The sequence below is a fragment of the Haliaeetus albicilla genome, chromosome 18, assembly GCF_947461875.1.
Source record: "Haliaeetus albicilla chromosome 18, bHalAlb1.1, whole genome shotgun sequence".
In the NCBI taxonomy this organism is placed as follows: Eukaryota; Metazoa; Chordata; class Aves; order Accipitriformes; family Accipitridae; genus Haliaeetus; species Haliaeetus albicilla.
The window spans coordinates 29386936-29405012 of record NC_091500.1 but is presented as its reverse complement, the minus strand read 5'-3'; the positions used below and the strand labels follow the sequence as shown (position 1 = coordinate 29405012).

General features: G+C 45.8%; 1 protein-coding gene across 2 annotated transcripts; it reads left to right on the top strand.

Moving 5' to 3' along the window:
• The first annotated feature begins 675 nt into the window (after nt 1-675).
• On the top strand, nt 676-16926 carry SLC48A1 (solute carrier family 48 member 1). 2 transcript variants are annotated; one of them, XM_069806290.1, is made up of 3 exons: nt 676-841; nt 11805-11972; nt 13921-16926. In XM_069806290.1, exons 1-3 carry the CDS (start codon nt 703-705, stop codon nt 14055-14057), a joined length of 444 nt encoding a protein of 147 aa, XP_069662391.1. In that variant the 5' UTR covers nt 676-702; the 3' UTR covers nt 14058-16926. The 2 variants fall into 2 exon arrangements, with proteins under 2 accessions (XP_069662391.1, XP_069662392.1); XM_069806291.1 differs by lacking the exon at nt 676-841 and adding an exon at nt 7716-8871 and having other exon boundaries at nt 11852-11972.
• Nucleotides 16927-18077: the final 1151 nt, after the last annotated feature.

Genomic DNA, 18077 nt, shown 5'->3' with positions numbered 1-18077 from the left:
TGTCCCCCTGTGTTCCCCCTCCATGTCCCCTCCTGTGTCCCCCACGTCCCCCATGTCCCCCCATGCCCTCCACTGTCCCCTCGTGTCCCCACACCCTCATGCACCCCTCGTGTCCCCCATGTCCCCCTGTGTCCCCACCCACCCATGCCTCCATGTCCCGTGTCCTCCTGTGTCCCCCATGTCCCCACGCCCCCCATGCCCTCCGCCGTCCCCCCGTGTCCCCACACCCTCATGCACCCCCCGTGTCCTCCATGTCCCCCCGTGTCCGTCCCCCCCTCCATGTCCCATCCCGTGTCCCCCGTGTCCCCCATGTCCCCACGCCCCCCATACCCTCCGCTGTCCCCCCATGTCCCCACGCCCCCCATGCCCTCCGCCGTCCCCCCGTGTCCCCACACCCTCATGCACCCCCCGTGTCCCCCATGTCCCCCCGTGTCCGTCCCCCGTCCATGTCCCCTCCCGTGTCCCCCATGTCCCCCATGTCCCCACGCCCCCCATACCCTCCGCTGTCCCCCCGTGTCCCCACGCCCCCCCGTCCACCCCGTGTCCCCCCGTGTCCCCACGACCCCGCCCACCATGTCCCCGCCCCGCGCCTGCCCTCGGTCCTCCCGGCCGCCAGGGGGTGCGCTAGCACGGGGCGGGGCCGGGTGTCGGCGGGGCGGGGCGGGGCGGGGCGGGGCGGGGCGGCGGCGCAGCAGTGCTCCGATGGCGGTGAGCCGGGCGCTCGCCGTCCGCTTGGCCTACGCGGCGGTCGGTGCCCTCATGGGCTTTTCGGTCTTTTTCACCTGGAGCCTGGCACCGACCTTCCGACAACCCGCTACGGCGGCGGCGGGGGGGCTCTCGGGTACGAGGTAGCGGGGGGAAAGCGGCGGGGCGGGGCGCTGCTGCCGCCTGAGGGAGCTCCCGCAGCGGGGCCCGCCGGTGGGTGCTGAGGGAGGGTGTGAGGGGGGTGCTGGGGGGGGGGAGTGAAGGGCCGGGGGGGTGCTGGTGGGGGGGGTGAAGGGCCGTGGGGTGCCTTCCCTTGGGGGTGACGGGCCGTGGGGTGCCTTCTCTTGGGGGTGAAGGGCCGTGGGGTGCCTTCCCTTGAGGGTGAAAGGCAGTGGGGTGCCTTCCCTTGGGGGTGAAGGGCCGTGGGGTGCCTTCTCTTGGGGGTGAAGGGCCGTGGGGTGCCTTCCCTTGGGGGTGACGGGCCGTGGGGTGCCTTCCCTTGGGGGTGACGGGCCGTGGGGTGCCTTCCCTTGGGGGTGATGGGCCGTGGGGTGCCTTCCCTTGGGGGTGATGGGCCGTGGGGTGCCTTCCCTTGGGGGTGAAAGGCAGTGGGGTGCCTTCCCTTGGGGGTGACGGGCTGTGGAGTGGGTGCCTTTGCCTCAGTGCTGCTGCGAGTGATCCCTGAGGTGAGGGGAGATGGGGTGGGAGGGGGTGAGTAGTGCTGCCCCTGGAGTGCAGACCCCCTCAGGAAGCACCTGTGAGGGTGGGTGAGCCCAGAGCCCCCCCATCACCTCATCCCGGGTGTGTGGTCTTACTTGGCCAAAAATGACCAAGCGGCCTGAAAATGGAAGGGAAGTGATAGCTGGTGGTTGGGGATGGCGTTGAGGCCAGGCCGCCGATGTGTGGCAGCTCCCTTGCCTTCACGATGTGCGCATTGGTTTTCTTGGCATGTTGGTGGTGAAGGTGGCAAAACTGGGCTTGTGGTGTGTGGGGGGAAAAAAGCTCTGTCTGGTGGCTAGAGCAGATGACAACAGGATGTGGTTTTGGGACTTGGGTGGGCTATGCTCTGTTTTGGGAAGCCTGCAGGTGACGCTTTCCCGATTTGCCCAGGGATTCCTGACCTGGAGGGGCTTGTTGTGCCCACAAGGGAGTGACTTTTAATAAAAACTGTTTGCAAGACTTTAGCTCACAGTGTCTGGCTGTATTTCCAACTTGAAATGCAAACCCATGGTTTGTGGGACACGTTAACTGCATCTGTTGATAGTCATCCCTTGCGGAAAAAAGGAAGTCAATTTATGTATTTTATAACCTCTCTGCTGGTGAAGAGGGAATTGTTCTAGTCTTCCCCTTGGTCCCAAGAAGATTTTTGCAATGACATCTAGTAAACTTGCTGTTTGTGGTGGAATAGCTTTAGTTAATGATGGTGTACAACTCGCTATGTTATGGAGGGAAAACTTCTAAAAGTTTGAGGCTTAAGTTGTGTGTGGCCATCAGAGTAGGTATATTCACATCCACAGGCTAGCCAGCATTGTTACAGAAAAGAGGATTTTATTTCAAAGTTATAGTTGAAAGCTTTGTTGACTTTCCTAGTAAAATTTTGGTCTGGCGACCTGTGTTTGTGTGCTCTGTATTTTCAGGAAAAAAAAAGAAAAACGCCAGCCTCCTGGCATTTATACCCCCTGTAAGCATTTGTACCAGATGCTCTGAAACAGGTGTTTGGGCTACTTGTTATACAGGCCAGAAGCTGTAAACTGCATCTTAAGGTCCACTGGAATGAGTGAGATTCAGATGCCTACATCAGTTGTGGACTTTAGTTAATGACTGGGTTGGAGCAGAACATTGTCCTCTTGGTTTGTCAGCTCAGCAACTCATGGCTTTCTCTGGCTGAGTACCTGGAGGAAGAGTAGAAAGTGAAGTTAAACTTTGTAAAGAATCTGGCTTGCTTCTGCTGCATGAGCAACACCAGTGCTCCCATGTACCTCTTGGTATTTACTGTGCTGTCCACAGCTCTGAGGTGCAGGGTTGTGGTTGTCTCTCTGCTTCCTCTCCCTCCAAAGAGCATGAATTCCAGCTGGAATTGGAATTAAGCAGAGAACTTCCAACACCTCGCTTTACTGGGTGGCACAAGGAAAGTTGGAGTGCTGTACCCCAGAAATGCACAAGAAAATAACAAGTAATATTTTATGCTGCACGCACGTGCTGTCTTTGTGCTCACAGAGGAATTTTGGAAGTCTGCATTCTAGAAGGAGCTTGGTGAGAAAGCAGAGAGAGGAACCATCCTGTACTTTCGGTGCTGAAGTTATTTAGATTATTGTCTGCCAGGAGAAGGAGGTTTGTGTGCTGGTTAATTACCAGGTAATTCAAGCTAGTTAAGGTAATGAGGAGCAAGGTAAGCAAGAAACAAAATTAGAAAAAAAAAAAAGGTCATTTGTTAGGTTGGACTCTGAATTTGTGTGCTCTGAAACATCTATTGAAATGTATATAGGTAGAGTCACAGTAGGATCACAAAGCCTCAGAAACAGATGAAGAAATGTATGTTCTGGTGTGAGATAAAGCTGATTTAAGGGGTTCCTGTCATCTTAAATTCATGGCTGCTTTTTCCTGCCCTTCCGCTTTGCTTTTCTACCCCCTCAATGTCTCAATAGGTGAAGTGTGCTCCAGACATTTGAGATGATACTTTTATTTTAGGCTGCCACCCCTGAACTGAGGATATGTAGTGAGCTGTCTCACAAACGTTGTTATCCCTGCGACGGAGGGGTGAGAAAGGAGTTGGGAATAAAACCACTTGTGTATGGGGAGGACCTTTTACATTCATTCTGCTGCTAGACAAATGTTAAAGTCAAGTTGTGCCCTCGGTTCACTCTTAGCCTTTACAAATTGACATTTCATGTCCTGCACACTGGAGCCTGCATGGGTAGAGAGCTGTGTTGCTCGTTTAGTTGTGAAGGAGCAAAAAAAAAAAAAAAGCCATGTTTTTTTCTATGCGTTGAAGCTAAGGCTACTTGCTGAAGTAAGATTGTTCTTGGAAAAAAAAATCATGGTGTGTAGGTGGTTTGCATTATGCTTAGACACTGTGGATACTTCAGTTTCAGGTAAGCAGGGCGTTCACTTGGTTTGTTTCTGGCATGCTTCATTAAATCACCCTTTTTTTATCATAACATGCTAACTAGTGCTTACTTCTACTGGCAGAGAATGGCAGGAAAGGAAGTGGGCGAGCTTCTGAAATTTTCCGCCGAGTAGACATTTCAAAGTTAATTGTCAGGCATTGTTTTGTGCCCTCAGTCTACTAATAAACCTGTTGCAACTTTCTGCATGTTGCACAGGATAACATAATGCAGAAAGATGGCTTCTCTCCCAAAATGTGTGACCCAGCTTGAGTGCTGGGGTGCAGCGTGTGCGCTGCTGCGGCTGGTGTCATTGTGAAATCAAACCCCTGTGCTGGAGGTGCGTTTGCTGTGCTGGGTGGGTTCGGTGTCTTTAGCACAAACAGGGTTTTTTTGGCCCGTGTGCCTTTTTCATTCAGAAGCTTCAAAAAGCGATCTGAGCACCTGCGAGTGAGTTGCAGGTTGGGCTGTTGTGGCTGGGAGCTCTGACATTGTGTGTGGGGGGCAGAAAATTGTTTAGGCTGGTGTATTTGGCAGCTTTGCAGCAGTTCCTCGTTAATATGCCTCTGATTAAGCTGAGGCTTTGCCTGCCAGCCTTCTCAGTGAGTGTGTGTTTGTACATGTTTATCTAGTTTTAACTATCTTTCTGGTTTTCTCATCACCTCCTGTGTGTTTGTCATTCCTTTTCTCTTGCCTGTGTTGGTGAGATGGATTGCAGCCTGCTGCAGCTTTTGTTGATGTGCCGTTGGTTTGTCAGGGACCTGTGTTTTAGGATGTTTATCCATATACTTCCTCTCTGTAAGAAGTCCTACTGATTCGTCTCATTAGGAGTCTGTATCTGTCTCTCTGTAATCAGTTTATTTATCTTTTGCTTATCTTCTAGAGAACCTTTCCTGCTACATTTTGCATTGAAATCTGCTCTCCGCTGCTGCTTGTACTAACTCTCATTTGCTCTGATACATTTCCTATAATTTGAAGTAAAGACTTGGATACTTATTTACTCCAAGTTCTTGTATTAAAGTTCTGTGGAGGGAAAATTGCCACATACTGATGAGTCTGTAACTAGAGCCCTGAGTTACCTCTCATTATGAAACCAGAAGCATGTAATTTAAGGTGCTGAGCAAACTACCTTTCCAGTCTTTCCGGTTGGCTTTCATAATAATAAACCCCACACACAATGCCTAGTAAAATCAACTCACTAATCCTCAAAATCTTAAATATGCCTCTGGGCATGCATACTTGGGAATTTTGGGATCATCTTAAATCAGATACAGACCTTCTGTATCATATCCTTGTTTTAAAGAGAAACACCCCATTGAGTGCTTCTGATAACCTGAGGGACAGCAACTTAATCGACTAATCACAGGACCCAGAAAGTCATTCCTGAGTTAATACTGGCTGTCTCGGTGGTTTGCTATTTAATTTTGAGCTAGTCACAGTGGCTTTTATAATTTACTGCTTGTTTGTATGTTTGACCTTCTCCCCTCACTGTCTTAAATTAATATTTTTCTTTTTTTTTAAGTAGGCCATGAATCTCTAAGCATCTCTGCTGTTTTCATTCTGCCAGAGGCAGTTTAAAAGAGAAGAAAGCAATTAAATGTTTTCAGGATGTATCCAGTCCTTTCCTGAGTGGCTTTTAATGTTCTTGTGTATGTATCTTCTCTTTTTAAATTTGATAGAAAGAGAGGGGGTTTTTTTCCGCTCCAAAGAGACTTTATTGGCTGTTTCCAAGCTGCTCAGATATTTCTGGCAAAATATAGAGCTTGTGCTTTGCAAATATAATGTGGACCAGATATTAAAGCAGCTGCAAAGAAGATGAAACACAAAATGTACTTTTCAGACACTTGAAACTTTAAAAATATCTGATAAGTGAAAGTAGTAGAAGCTAGTTTATGCTGAACACACTATCTGTTGCGTACAAAAGTAGTGATTCTCTGGTAACTAATCTACCTTGCATATTTATGCAAACTGGCTTGTTCCCTATCCAGGGCTGGAATAGCATGGCCCAAAAGCATTGCAGCGATGGAGGAAAGCATTTTTAAATGTTTGGATTTGCATATAAAATGCTACATATTGTTTGATTAAGGTTTGGCTTGTGACTGCTTTAGTCCATCGTCTTAGGGAATGGAGAAAAGGGAGGGAGGCGTGCTAAAAGAAAATGCAGAAGAGACTGCATGTGGCTTATGCTTAATCGTAATTTAGTTAAGTTGTGAGGAGAGAATGAGTCCCTCCTAAGTGCTGCTGATGTGCTGGAAAATGTGATGATTTCATCTTAAATGTGAATGGTACAGGCACAGAGCGTCTGAAATCTGTACATCTTGTTTCCTGCTTCTGAAAATGGCTGAGCAGACTGACTGGGTGCTGAACAACAAGCTGAAACGCCAGGTTTTTCTTCTTGCACGTGTGCGGCCCAATCTGCTTTCCTCCGAACCAAAACGTCCTGTAATATTAAAGCACTCAATTGCACGTGTCCAGAGGGAAATTTTGCCAAGTGAAAACCAGTTTTCACTAGAATACTCCAAAGACTCTTCTCCTTTGAGAGCTGTTTTCCTAAAATATTTCAATGTTGATCCCCAGCTATTTTGGCAGAAGAGCTGTTCAAGAAAACCCATTTTTAACCTCTTCCAAAAACAGCTGAGGCTGAGCTAGCTTGGCTTTAGCTCCCGGAAGAAAACATTTTACCCTTTCTGGGAGTCAACCAGACAAAGCAAAGTTTTCAAAACTTAGAAATGGCAAAACGAACTTAGGTTGGCAAAGCTCAGGCTCCTTTTGGAGTAGGTATTTCTAATGCTCCAGCTAGAGTAATAGAGCTTATAAAAGAAGATTGTTTAGACAGAAAATGACTGAAGGCTTTGTAAGCACTCTGAAAGAAGGTCTTCTAATTGATCACCATAGGCTTCATATTTTCCAGGACTATGCAAGTAGTTTTTAATATTGTTTTTCATTTTTATTGTCATTTTGTTTGCCATCTTCTTGGTCTGCCATTATCAACATTCATTTTGAGTTTCAGAAGGTGGGAATAAGAATGCTCTTTGCAGAATAGCCTCTGTGTGAATGTGTGCGCTTGGTTTTTTGGCTCCTGTTGCACATTTGTTGTTTTTTCCTAGAATCTGTAACGCCCATTAGTGTTGTACACGGTGTCCTGCCACAGCATGGAAACGTGGCCTGACATGTTTGGCCTCTGGCTGCTCTGACCTCAGGGAAGGCAGCTGTGCTGTTATTCCCTGTCAACAATGCAACTTGTTTTGCTGGGACCGAAGAATTGGTCAGTGATGAGCAGGGGTCTGAGAAAACCTTTTGTTTGTCACAGTTTTTGTTTTTATGTTTGGAGAAAGGGAAAGTTTGTTTCACTTGAGCTAAAGTATGCCAAACTTTCGAAAGGGCTTATCAAAATATTTAGATATTGGTGTTTTTCTGTATGAGGTTACAGGTTGAGGGATTGCTTTTGAACTTGCCTTTTAGAATTTATTTAAACTTGTTCCAAGTATGCTCTAAGTTTTTGTATTTTAAATAGGAATTAATCTTGTCAAAATACCTGTTAACTTATGTTTAAAAAAACCTGCCTCTGTCACTGTTGTTTCAGATGTACTCATGGTTGTTTGATGGGCCAGTTTCCTTTTCCTGCAGCTTTGTGTACTTGGGATAATTAGTTTTTGATTTAGAGGTAACTTTCCCGTTGCTCTATGTCGGAAATCCCTTGATTGTATCTTACTGAGCCACTCTCAATTTAGGGTCATTCCAACCATGATGTGTGGGGTAAATCCACCAAGACAAATGTTTCTCTGAAAGAGGTGTAAGATTTTTGATGTTATTTTAAGCAGGCGACGTAACTGGAGCTGACAACCACCAACGCTACTCCAGGGCTGCATCTGCAGGTTCAGGTATTGCTTCTGTGTATGAATGCAAAGTGCATTTGTGAAGGAGGAAGGGATTTGGGGGAATCGCCTGAAGTAAAAAAGAAAACCTGAAGGTCCTGCAGTTAATCATTCCATGCTTTAAATGAGGCAAAACTTTTATTTCCTATTCCAGTAAAAACTGTTTCAAAAACTGGGGTTTTTTTCAAGTTGTACAGCTGAATGAATTAGCTGTTCTTCTATTACCTACATGTAGCTAATGAGTTGGTGTTAAACCTGCAAACCTTTTGCTCTCAAGGTCTGCAAAGTGAGAGTTTTCACATTAATTAAAAATACTAGTATGGTTTTCGTTTCTCTATGTGATAACGAAAGTCTTTTCTGTAAATCAGTACACCTAATTTGTTCTTCTCACCACTTAGCTTATGTATATTGGTGAATAGGAGGTGATGTTTCTTTTCCTGAAGCCAATTTCAGTTGAATTAAACATGAATCAGATGCTCCATTCCAGCATTCATGGACACTTTTCCTCTGGAGTTAGTTAGAAATAGTGTGGGGTTTTTTTCCTGCTGAATGCTGTATGTAGATAAGCAGTTAGTTTAAAGAAGGCTTTTTAGAAAAGGTACATGTTTTCCTGTATTTAAGCATTTGGTTAGTGATAACTATATTTAGCAATGGACTCTGCTTAAATTACATTCCCTGCAATAATTGTGTTTTCTTCGTGTATTCAGGCTCTAAGCTGGATTTGCCATCCCCTACTATTACATAGCTTCATCCCACTTGGGATGCCCCTTCTATTCACATGTGTTTGTCAACATCTGGATGGTGGTTTTGCTTTCTTTTGTGGCTGTTCCCTAGTTCTGAGCAGCACTGGTGGGGTTCAGGTGCTGGCCTGAGTATGATCTCACAAGCTCAGGATGAGCAGATTAAGCAATTGAAAAAAGCAAGTCCTGTTCTCATTTCTCCTACCTGTCCCTGAATGCATGCCACCAATATTTCTTATGCCAGTGCTGATGTTTTTCAGACAGTGTTGTGAGCTGATTTAACATGTTGGAATGCTTTTCTACCACTTTAGGAAAAAAAAGAAAGATCAACTGCTCTGCAAGCTGGATAGCCTCACCAATGGTTCTGAGTGGTGTAGCAGTCTAAGGGAGAGGAGGCAAACATGCAGCTGGAGCTGGAAGAGACTCCTTTCCCCTCTATTTCACGTGGTAAAGAGCATGATGTTGGCTGAGCTGCCTGTAAAAGGATACCCCGTCTTTAATGACCGTGTGACCAAACTCGTCCTTCAGCACATGGTGAAGTTGTCATGAGGCTTTTTTGCTTAGTCATGTGTGAGGCAGTTACTCTAGATGTTAAGACTTAACCGAACACAACAGTTTGCCAAATAGCTTCCTTTCAAGTACTGAGTCAGCCTTTAGGGTCAGGGGAAGGTGCAGGGTCAGGCCTGGCAGTGGGGGCAAGATCAACTGGCAGCTCACATGCTGCCTCTGCTCTCCCCGCGCAGAGCTTTCAGAGCATCAGCGGCAGTGTTGGTGTGGAAACACCAGCAACTTGACTCAGCAGTTCAAATAAATTGTGCCAAGTCATCTGAAAGCGCTGGGAGGGGGAAGCAGCTTGTTTTGCTGACTGAAAACCACAAGTTGCCCATTTTTTAAAAAAAATGTAGGTTGAACTTGCTAGAGCACAAGCTTAAAGGTAACATGAAGTCAAGGAAGTGGTGATTTAGCAAGCTGAGTGACAGGGTTTTCCACCAAATCCCATGGCAGGCTTTTTGAACAGCATTGCCAACACAATTATGGTCTTCTGCATCTGCAGAACTCTGAAATATCTTCCGCCAGCTTTGTGATCTCTAGCACGCGTGCGTAGTGGTAGCCTGTGTGGAATCAGACATGGAAAAGCAATATCTGTAGCTGACTTGACAAGAGTCTCTGAATTAAAATCCTGACTGCCTGGAGCCAGAAAACATGCTTATATACCACTTAGGTACAGCGGGTCCAACCAGATAAAGTAAACTGATTCTGCCTTTTGTGTTCACTCTCATAAAAAGTCGGTGAGCTCCATCTGTCCTGGATATCAGCACTTCACCATTGGGTTTTTAGTTCACTCTGAGTGCTTTTGCTTTCACTTTTATGGTTTTGGGGTTTTTTTGAAGGTTGTCCTTTTTCCACCCACCTCTTTTGTGGGCCACCACTGAGGGTTTTTTAACTTTCTGTGCCCCATCCCAAGACACTGAAGAGGCAAAAAGCATTGCCAGGGTTCTCCTGTATAGCCTGGAACTGACTTTGTGTAGTATATTCAGCTTCATTTGATGTGCACCTGCAGTGCATCTGTTGTCCATGTGGGCGGCGAGGTCAGAAAACCTGCTAGAAATGAGCTGAAAGCTGCCTGGGAGCTGAAAAGCGAGTCCAGTGGGTTTGTACAGCAAGTCTCGACTGTGCTTATCTATGAGTTTTGACGCAGTTCTTTTTCTCTGTGCTATAGTACGTTCTTTTAAGCCTTGGGAAGCTTTGGGTATAATGACCGTATCCAATAACAAATGAGCTCTGGCAAGACTTGTGGCTGTCCTTAGTATTAAAATGTTTATCTTGTAGCGGGCAAGGCTGGTTTTCGCTTCCTTTGATGTTGAGAAGTAGCCGCAGAGGGAGGTCTGTGTTATTGCAGGATACCATATAAAGCAGCCTGGTATTTTAGCAGTGGTGTCATATTTTTTTTTTTATTATTATTATTTTTTTCCCCTGCTGCCTTTAAAATAAAATCTGGAAAGGAGGTGGCAGCAAAGGAGAAATACAAGCCAGTTAGTTGCACCACTGGAGGTTCAAATTTCAGAAGTGCCGCCGAGGTCTTTGCCAAAATGAGTCAAATGTTTGAAGTCTGTAAAGTGGCTCTAACTATAGGTTGAGTTAGCGGCTTAAAGAGATTTAGTCATACTCTTCAGCGCTGAGACTTAAACAGAGGAACAGCTTGCTATAATTGGAGTTGGTGATGTTGCTTGTAGTTGGGATTGTATAATGGGGAACGACAGGCAGCCTTGTTCTGGCAGGTTATAAAACTTTGACAGGCTTTAAGCATGTGAACGGACAGTTCTTGTATTGGGTGTCTCTTCTAATTTTTTTTCTGAAGTGTGGTGAAAAGGTAGCAGTTTTTAGAACAAGATTAGGGAAGGGTGCATTGTTTTTCCCTGTGTCAGAAACTGTTTACAGCTGTTACTTGGATGCTTTCATCCCTTTTTTTTCCTTCTGTTTCTTCCCTTTTGACAAGGGAGTTGAAACTTGTTTATGGACTAGTCACCTAAGCTTAGGGAAATGCCTTTTGCTGTTCCTATTAAAGCCATAGTGAATTTGGCTGTTCTTAAAAAATGTATATATAAACTATACGTGCTCAGATATTTGTCTGGTTATGTAATCCAGACATTTTGGGCCAGACCCAAAAGCACGGAGTTAGATTTAGGCCACCTTAAACACTTAGTGAACATGCTTTGCCATAACTGGGAATTGTATGTACGAATCATCTGGGAGCTGAACTTCTACATCCCTTTACTTGAAACACTTGAAGTGTTTGGAGGGGATTTGTATAAATGGACTCTTTATGAAGCTAACTAGAGATAGGTTGGAGCTAAAGGACATGATGTGAAACGCTGAGTACTGAACAGGTCCTGTATATCTTGATTTAGGTGTCTAAAACCAGTGGTCATGTAGTGGTGCTCTTCATCATCATTTCCATATGTAAAAGGAGCTGCCTGGCCTTTGTGAAAAGGTGCACTAATTCTTGCCAAGTGCTTGGCTTGCTACGTGTAATGTCATGAAAGCTGTATGGAGGATTAAATAAAACTGCACTGAGTATGCATTAAATGGGGAATCCATTCAGTGAATGAAGTCCTTTCTGTGCCAGCCTGTAATCAAGATCTGTATCTTAAAGCCTGTGTGGAAAGCAGGGGGTCTGGAGTGGTCTTGGGGAGTCATGGTTGTGCAGGCAGCCATTTATTCTGGTATTTCGCCTCTCTTTTGCGGGGGGACATGGCCATGAAGCATTAGTGTTCCTTGGTGTTTCATATGGGGTTTAATGAGATGTGTATTTATTAGACACCTTTCTGTGTTGCAGTGTGATGCATGGAACTGATTCTCCTTGCTGTCTAATTGAGCAGGTGTTCTGGCGCTCTGGGCCCTAATCACGCATGTGATGTATGTGCAGGATTACTGGAGGACCTGGTTAAAAGGGCTGAGGTTCTTCCTCTTCATCGGGATCCTCTTCTCAGCTCTCTCAGTGGTGGGATTCTGCACATTCCTCGTTCTGGCCATCACCAAGCACCAGTGTAAGTATTTTGTTGCAGTAGGCAACTGGGAGAAATGACTAGCGATGCTGGGATTACTGGGATGGGATGTGAAGGAACAGAAGAGCCTGCAAAGCAGAGCTGGGGTGCAAATCTGGAGGTGCTCCTGCCATCTCTTCTGAGAAGTGTCGAGATAATTTTGTGGAGGGGCTGCAAGGATGCCATTGCATTTCATTTTTCTGCTGTGATATCTTGATGCCACGAGTGATTCTGCTGCCTGATGAGTGCCACTCCCTTAGGGCATGATAGCTGCCTTGATAGGCCTGGTCTATAGGACTGCTGGCAGGCAGTCCACATTTTTCAGCATTGTTTCCTATAGGAACTGGAATTTACTTATTTCTATGACAAATGAAGGGAGTGCTCTTAAACGTTGTCTCTTCAGCACTCATAAAACAGGTGGGTGAGGCTATTGAAATCCAAACACAAGTCAGCAGGGTGAAAATGCCTTCTACACTTAGTCAGCATATAAAGCTGTGTTGCTATAAAATATTTAACATTGTCTAAGGAGGGTTCGCGTAATCACTCCCAGTATTTGCTTGGCAATAGACCAAAGAGAGAAAGTTTGGGGTTTGTTTTTTTAGAAGTTGTCTGTGTTTGTTGCTTGCTGCATTTGGGCTGATAGCCACTAAGAGTCCTGTTGTTATTGTACTCATGGTGGTGGGCAAGCTGTGTTGGGGTCATAACCCACCAAAAGCACTTGACTTAGCCTAAACACATTCCCTGTGGAGATTTGAGTGCTTCAGCCTAGTGGAAGGATATGAAAATACTCGTATGCAATTGTTAGAAATACAAATGTAAAAAGAAAACCAAATATTTTTCATCACCTCCTTTCTTGGAGACATGAGGAAAAACTGATTTTGGGAAAATTGGGGGTTTTTAAGGGAAATGGAGGTATTTTAGGGAAAGCCCTAATTTTGGGGGAAAGTAGCACATCTACAATGGTTATTTATGTATGGAAAGTTTAGGACTGGTACATTTAATGAGTGGGTTTTACTGAGTAAGTATTGCTTTGTGTATTCTTAAAAAAACCAATAATCTATCTCTATTTTTTTAATAATGGCCAAGCAGCTTGCACTTAGAGGTGGAATTGCTTTACTCATTAGGTTATGTAAGTGTATTTCAAAACTGTTGACATCTCTAGAACAAAAAAACCTAAATATTGAAAATAAGCATGAAGACCGCTGACATGCACTCAAAAAGCAGAACCATACCCACTTGACTTCAAAGTAATTCCTAAGTAAGAGATGCTTTTATAATAGATAAAGAAGAAAGGTGTTCATTTGCAAAGATTCTCTAAAAATAGGCTGTTCATGTCATCCACTAGTGTGTGATTATCGCAGCACTGTATTGAAGACCTGCAGTACAGGTTGAAGCGCACTAGTGTTATATATTAAATGTTGGTCACAACAATTGGTAAAAGCATTTTTAGAAGGAGGATATATTTTATTTCCTGTTTTCCCCCAAGATGTGCAGATTTCCTCTCTCCCTGCCATGGTGGGGGAGAAGGGAGTAGTAGTAAGGCAGGGTGAGAGAAATTAAGAATTGCAGGTTGAGGTTGTTTTCTGGAGCTACGTGTTTTTGCCATCCAGGAATTTGCACAAACTCCATCCTTTGGGCCCTAAGCAAGGAGAGTTTGGGGTGGCTGTGTGGGTGACCTTACAGCTCTGAGGATCTGCCTCTCAAGAGATACTAATGACCTTCTTCAGACTGTGACCAGAGTACTCTCCTGTGGCAGAGATGAGGAAATTTTACAATCTGAGTCAGGAGAGCTGGGAATAAGGCACTGATTAAGCCTTGCTTGCAGAACAAGATCTTTAGATGCAGGCTGAAGATCTCCCAGGAACTAGGGGGCTGAGTTGGGTTCTTCCTGGCCAGACTGCATGAGGGATAAATGGATTTTTAAATGTATCTGTATCCTTTTCTCTCCTAGCCCTGACTGATCCCAGAAGTTACTACCTGTCATGTGTCTGGAGTTTCATCTCCTTGAAATGGGCCTTCCTGCTCAGTTTGTACGCTTACCGGTACAGGAATGAGTTTGCAGACATCAGTATCCTCAGTGACTTCTAACGCTTGGACTTCCAATCCTGTCTGAAGGTGCTGGATGTTTGAATTGCCCCCCAAAGGCATGGTAGATGCAAGAGATGTACAAGAGGCGGAGAAGGAACCCACCCAGTGCTGCTTGGTTTGTCTGTCTGCAGTAGGGGTTTTTCCTAATTGCTTTTACTCAACCATTTAAAGTTTGGCTAATGATGTCAATCTAGTCTTTCTGTAACTTCCCTGGGAGTCCTTGTGTCTGGTAGTGAGGTGAAAGACTCTACGTGCTTACACACAGCAGGCCTAGATCCACTCTTTGTGTTGCCCCGAAGTCCAAGGGAGCTTTCAAGTGGGGAGAAAGTCCTGGGCCCTCCAGGAGCTGCAGGTTCATACCTCATGGATGCAGCATCCCGACATCTTGTCCTCGTGAGTGCATCAGCTTGCTTCAGGTGGGTGCCCCAGATGTGTGTAGCAAAGAATGCTGCTGGTGAAAGTCAGCTCCTTTTGCACTGCTCTGCTCCTCAAAGAGAAAGGGAGAGATGACTTCCTTTGTGGCAGGAAGTCCCTGCGTACCTTCCAGCCAGTACCCCACATCTTCCAGTATTTTCTTTTTATGCATTGTACACAAGGTCAGCTCTCTCCTGTGGTCTGGACGTGCCTGAAGGGATGGGTCAGCAGCAGAGAAACACTAGTCATCTCAAGGCACTGTCAGAGGTGGAGAATGCTGTTTCTGGCTGCTATCCAGGATCATTTTAAAAGGAACTTAATACTATATTTAACACTCACATTTATAGCATGTAGAATCAGGTGTTTGGCTGAAAGATGTGCTGGGCAAAGGCTTACCTACCTGAACCTTTGGAGAATCATGAATATGATTCTTCTACAATAAAAAAAAAAATCTTTTTATAGGCAGTACTGCGTTTCCTTTTCTTTATTCTTTACTCAGCTTCCCTGTAACAGTCAGTAGGATGAGAGAGGGGAGGAGGCATGGTACTCAAAACCAAGAAATGTATCCAGAGTCAGCTTCCAGCAAGCCTCTGTAACGAGTGCCACCGGCATAATGCAACCAGAGATAAATTGTTGGGCTCTCGTGCAGTGAGTTAAGAGGTTACAGGTCTACATTCATGGGATGGTGTGCCAGATACAGCTGGGCTTGACTGGCACGTTTTTTGCCGGATGGCAGTGAAGCTTTCTCTGCATTTCAGCCATGCATGGCACTGCTCTGTCAAACCTAAAACCTGAGTGGATTTAGTGACCTCTTTAATCCCTGTGTTTTGCTCCCTGCCAGCAGCTACCCTGAGAAGCTTGAAACCTTCGAGTGTTTACATCTTTCCTTGTTAACTATATGTACTTCAGACCAGCTAAAGGTTTTGGGCTGCTGCTCTGGCAGAATCCAGGCCGGAGTTTTGCCATGTCAGGCAGCCGGTGCTGGCTGCTACAAAGTGGAAATGGCAACTTCCATGAATAATTCTATAGGTAGGTGAGAAGAGATGCAGGAAAAGCCCCCTTCCCCTGCAGACTGATGGAAGATGAAGAAGGCAGATGTGTGAAGGAGTCTCCCAGAGCCGGTTGTCCTGGCCACTTCTCTAGGTGCTGCTGGAGCCTTCCCTGAAGTGCCTTTTCGGCAGTCTGTGGCAGAGGATGGGTGACAGGACCTGCTCAGGGTCTTGTGACAAGTGGGGTGCGAGTGGGAGGTCCCGCGTGCTCTGTCGTCAGCCCAGCTTTCTCTTGTGCCACACAAAACTCCCAGTCTGGTTTTGTGCAGCTGTCTGCTGGGGAGTATCTTGGACTGTCCTTTCTGTGTGCTTGCTTTCGGTGTGCTCTGACTGAATCCCTCTCCACACTCAAAGGCTCCATCCACACCTTCGCTGGTCTGTGTTTTGCTTTGGAAGATGAGTGGTTCAAGCACACAGTAATTCATTTGAGCTGTTGAGGGGATTTTGGAAGTGTTTGACACCACCTGTTGATTAGCGTTCTCCTGTTTCTTGGGTAGGAAGATCCTCAAGTGACTTAACTAGATCGAGGAATGTGTAAACCTAGGTTATAGCCAGCTTTTGCCAGGGGACCTGCTGGAGTCACTAAACTCAGACAAAGGCTGGGAACGTGAAATGTGCTTACTTATGAGATTAATACTCAGGCTTTTAACTACTAAAATCTCCCTTACTGCTGACGTCAGGCTGCCAGCATGCCTGGCAGGGGATGGAATAGCTCATCTTGCTTCTCTGCCCAAAGCCGTGGTACCCACTGTGGAGTTTGCAAGTGGTTTTAGCATCGATCACTTCAATAAGCCATCTCTTGTCTTATGTTTCCCCAACACAACACTGCCCACACATTTGCTGTGCCGGTGCAAGCCCCAGCTCTGATAACCAGATTGTGGTGTGCTCAGGATGCAGAAATCCCGGCACTGGTCAGGCTGATGGAGCTCTGCTACTGCCTTACAGCAAACCACTGTCCCTGTATGTCACTAAATTACAGAGCCCTCCTGCCTGCATGCCACTGGCATCTCGTAGCAGCACATCAGGGGCTCCTTTCTTGGGCACATGTCCCAAAGTCCTATCAGCTTACGCTGGAGTTTTTTAAAGTTTATTTTTGTGACTGTAAATTTGCCTACAAACAGCTCACTGAATCTAACCCCCGTTTTCTCCCTGACATGTTTTAGCTCTGGAATTTATACTTGCATCTCAGCTTTTTAAAAGATTGTTTATGTAAATATATAATATATTTTTACATTGTTTATGCTTTGTTTGCACGCTTGGTGTAAGATTTGGTCCTGCGGTGGGATGGTGTAATTCACAGTGGGGTTCATTTGTGTGTATCCCAGTGTCTCCTTGTACTAAACCACACTGCAACTTGTATGTGACACCACAGTAAGAGCAGAAATACAGTTGTCTTTCTCACCAAATCAGTGTTTGGAGTGATTTTCTCTATTAAGTTGTTAAATTCTGTCTCTCTCTCCCTTGATGACCACTGGCAGGAACATCACTCTTTGTGGGAAGGACGGGGGTGAATTGTACAAAACATTTTGCTTTTTGGGGTGATGTGGAGCCCCAGCATTTAACCCTGTCATGCTCTGTCCCTTGCATCTTTATCAGCACCCTCAACATCTAGCTCCACAGGCAGTGATACCTAATGTGGTTCCCCCTCGCCCAAATCCCTTTGCATTTTGGGACTTCAGCACAAAGGAATTTTTGAGCAAGTGATGTTGTTTTCAGCCCCTTTCTACTTGAACTACAATGTGCATGTAGTCTGTACCCGCAGCAAACGGGCAAGGGGAAGAGATGCGGCTGGATAATCTGCTGCGATGGGAACACTCCTAACAGCCGAGCCGTTGTTGTCCCAATCTCGGGCATGCCACCACTACTGTCTGCAGAAGCCAAAACTCAGCCACTTTTTTAGCAAACCTGGCTGCAACTTCAAAATGGGGAGAGAATATTTCATCTTCCTGTGAAAAACCATATGGTGACTGCCTGGGGACAGGGTGCTGACTTTTTTTTTTTTTTTTTCCCCCTCTCTTTGGGACTTCCAGATTTTATTTTTGCTGTCGGAATGAGACAGTCCTGGGCCTGGAGCACAAGTCTTATGAGGAGTGGCTGAGGAAATGGATTGTTTAGTCTGGAGAAAAGGAGGCTGAGGGGAGACCTTATCACTCTCTACAACTGCCTGAAAGGAGGTTGTAGGGAGGTGGGTGCTGGTCTCTTCTATCAAGTAACTAGAGCTAGGATGAGAGGAAATGGCCTCAAGTTGTGCCAGGGGAGGTTTAGATTGGATATTAGAAAAAAATTTCTTTACTGAAAGGGTTGTCAGGCATTGGAACAGGCTGCCCAGGGAAGTGGTTGAGTCACCGTCCCTGGAGGTGTTCAAAAAACACGTAGACGAGGCACTTCAGGACATGGTTTAGTGGGCATGGTGGTGTTGGGTTGATGGTTGGACTCGATCTTAAAGGTCTTTTCCAACCTAAACAATTCTATGATTCTTTTAGCTGTCTCAGTCCCTTTTGCCCTCTCAGCAGCTTGGCCAGAACTTGCTGTCAGCATGTGCTAATTCACCTGGTGG

Excerpts from the sequence above, each read along its gene's own strand:
- SLC48A1 (XM_069806290.1), top strand. The coding sequence starts at position 703 with ATGGCGGTGAGCCGGGCGCTCGCCGTCCGCTTGGCCTACGCGGCGGTC. Across the intron at positions 842-11,804 it reads GGCGGCGGGGGGGCTCTCGG|GTGTTCTGGCGCTCTGGGCC; the intron begins GTACGAGGTAGC and ends CTAATTGAGCAG. Across the intron at positions 11,973-13,920 it reads GGCCATCACCAAGCACCAGT|CCCTGACTGATCCCAGAAGT; the intron begins GTAAGTATTTTG and ends TTTCTCTCCTAG.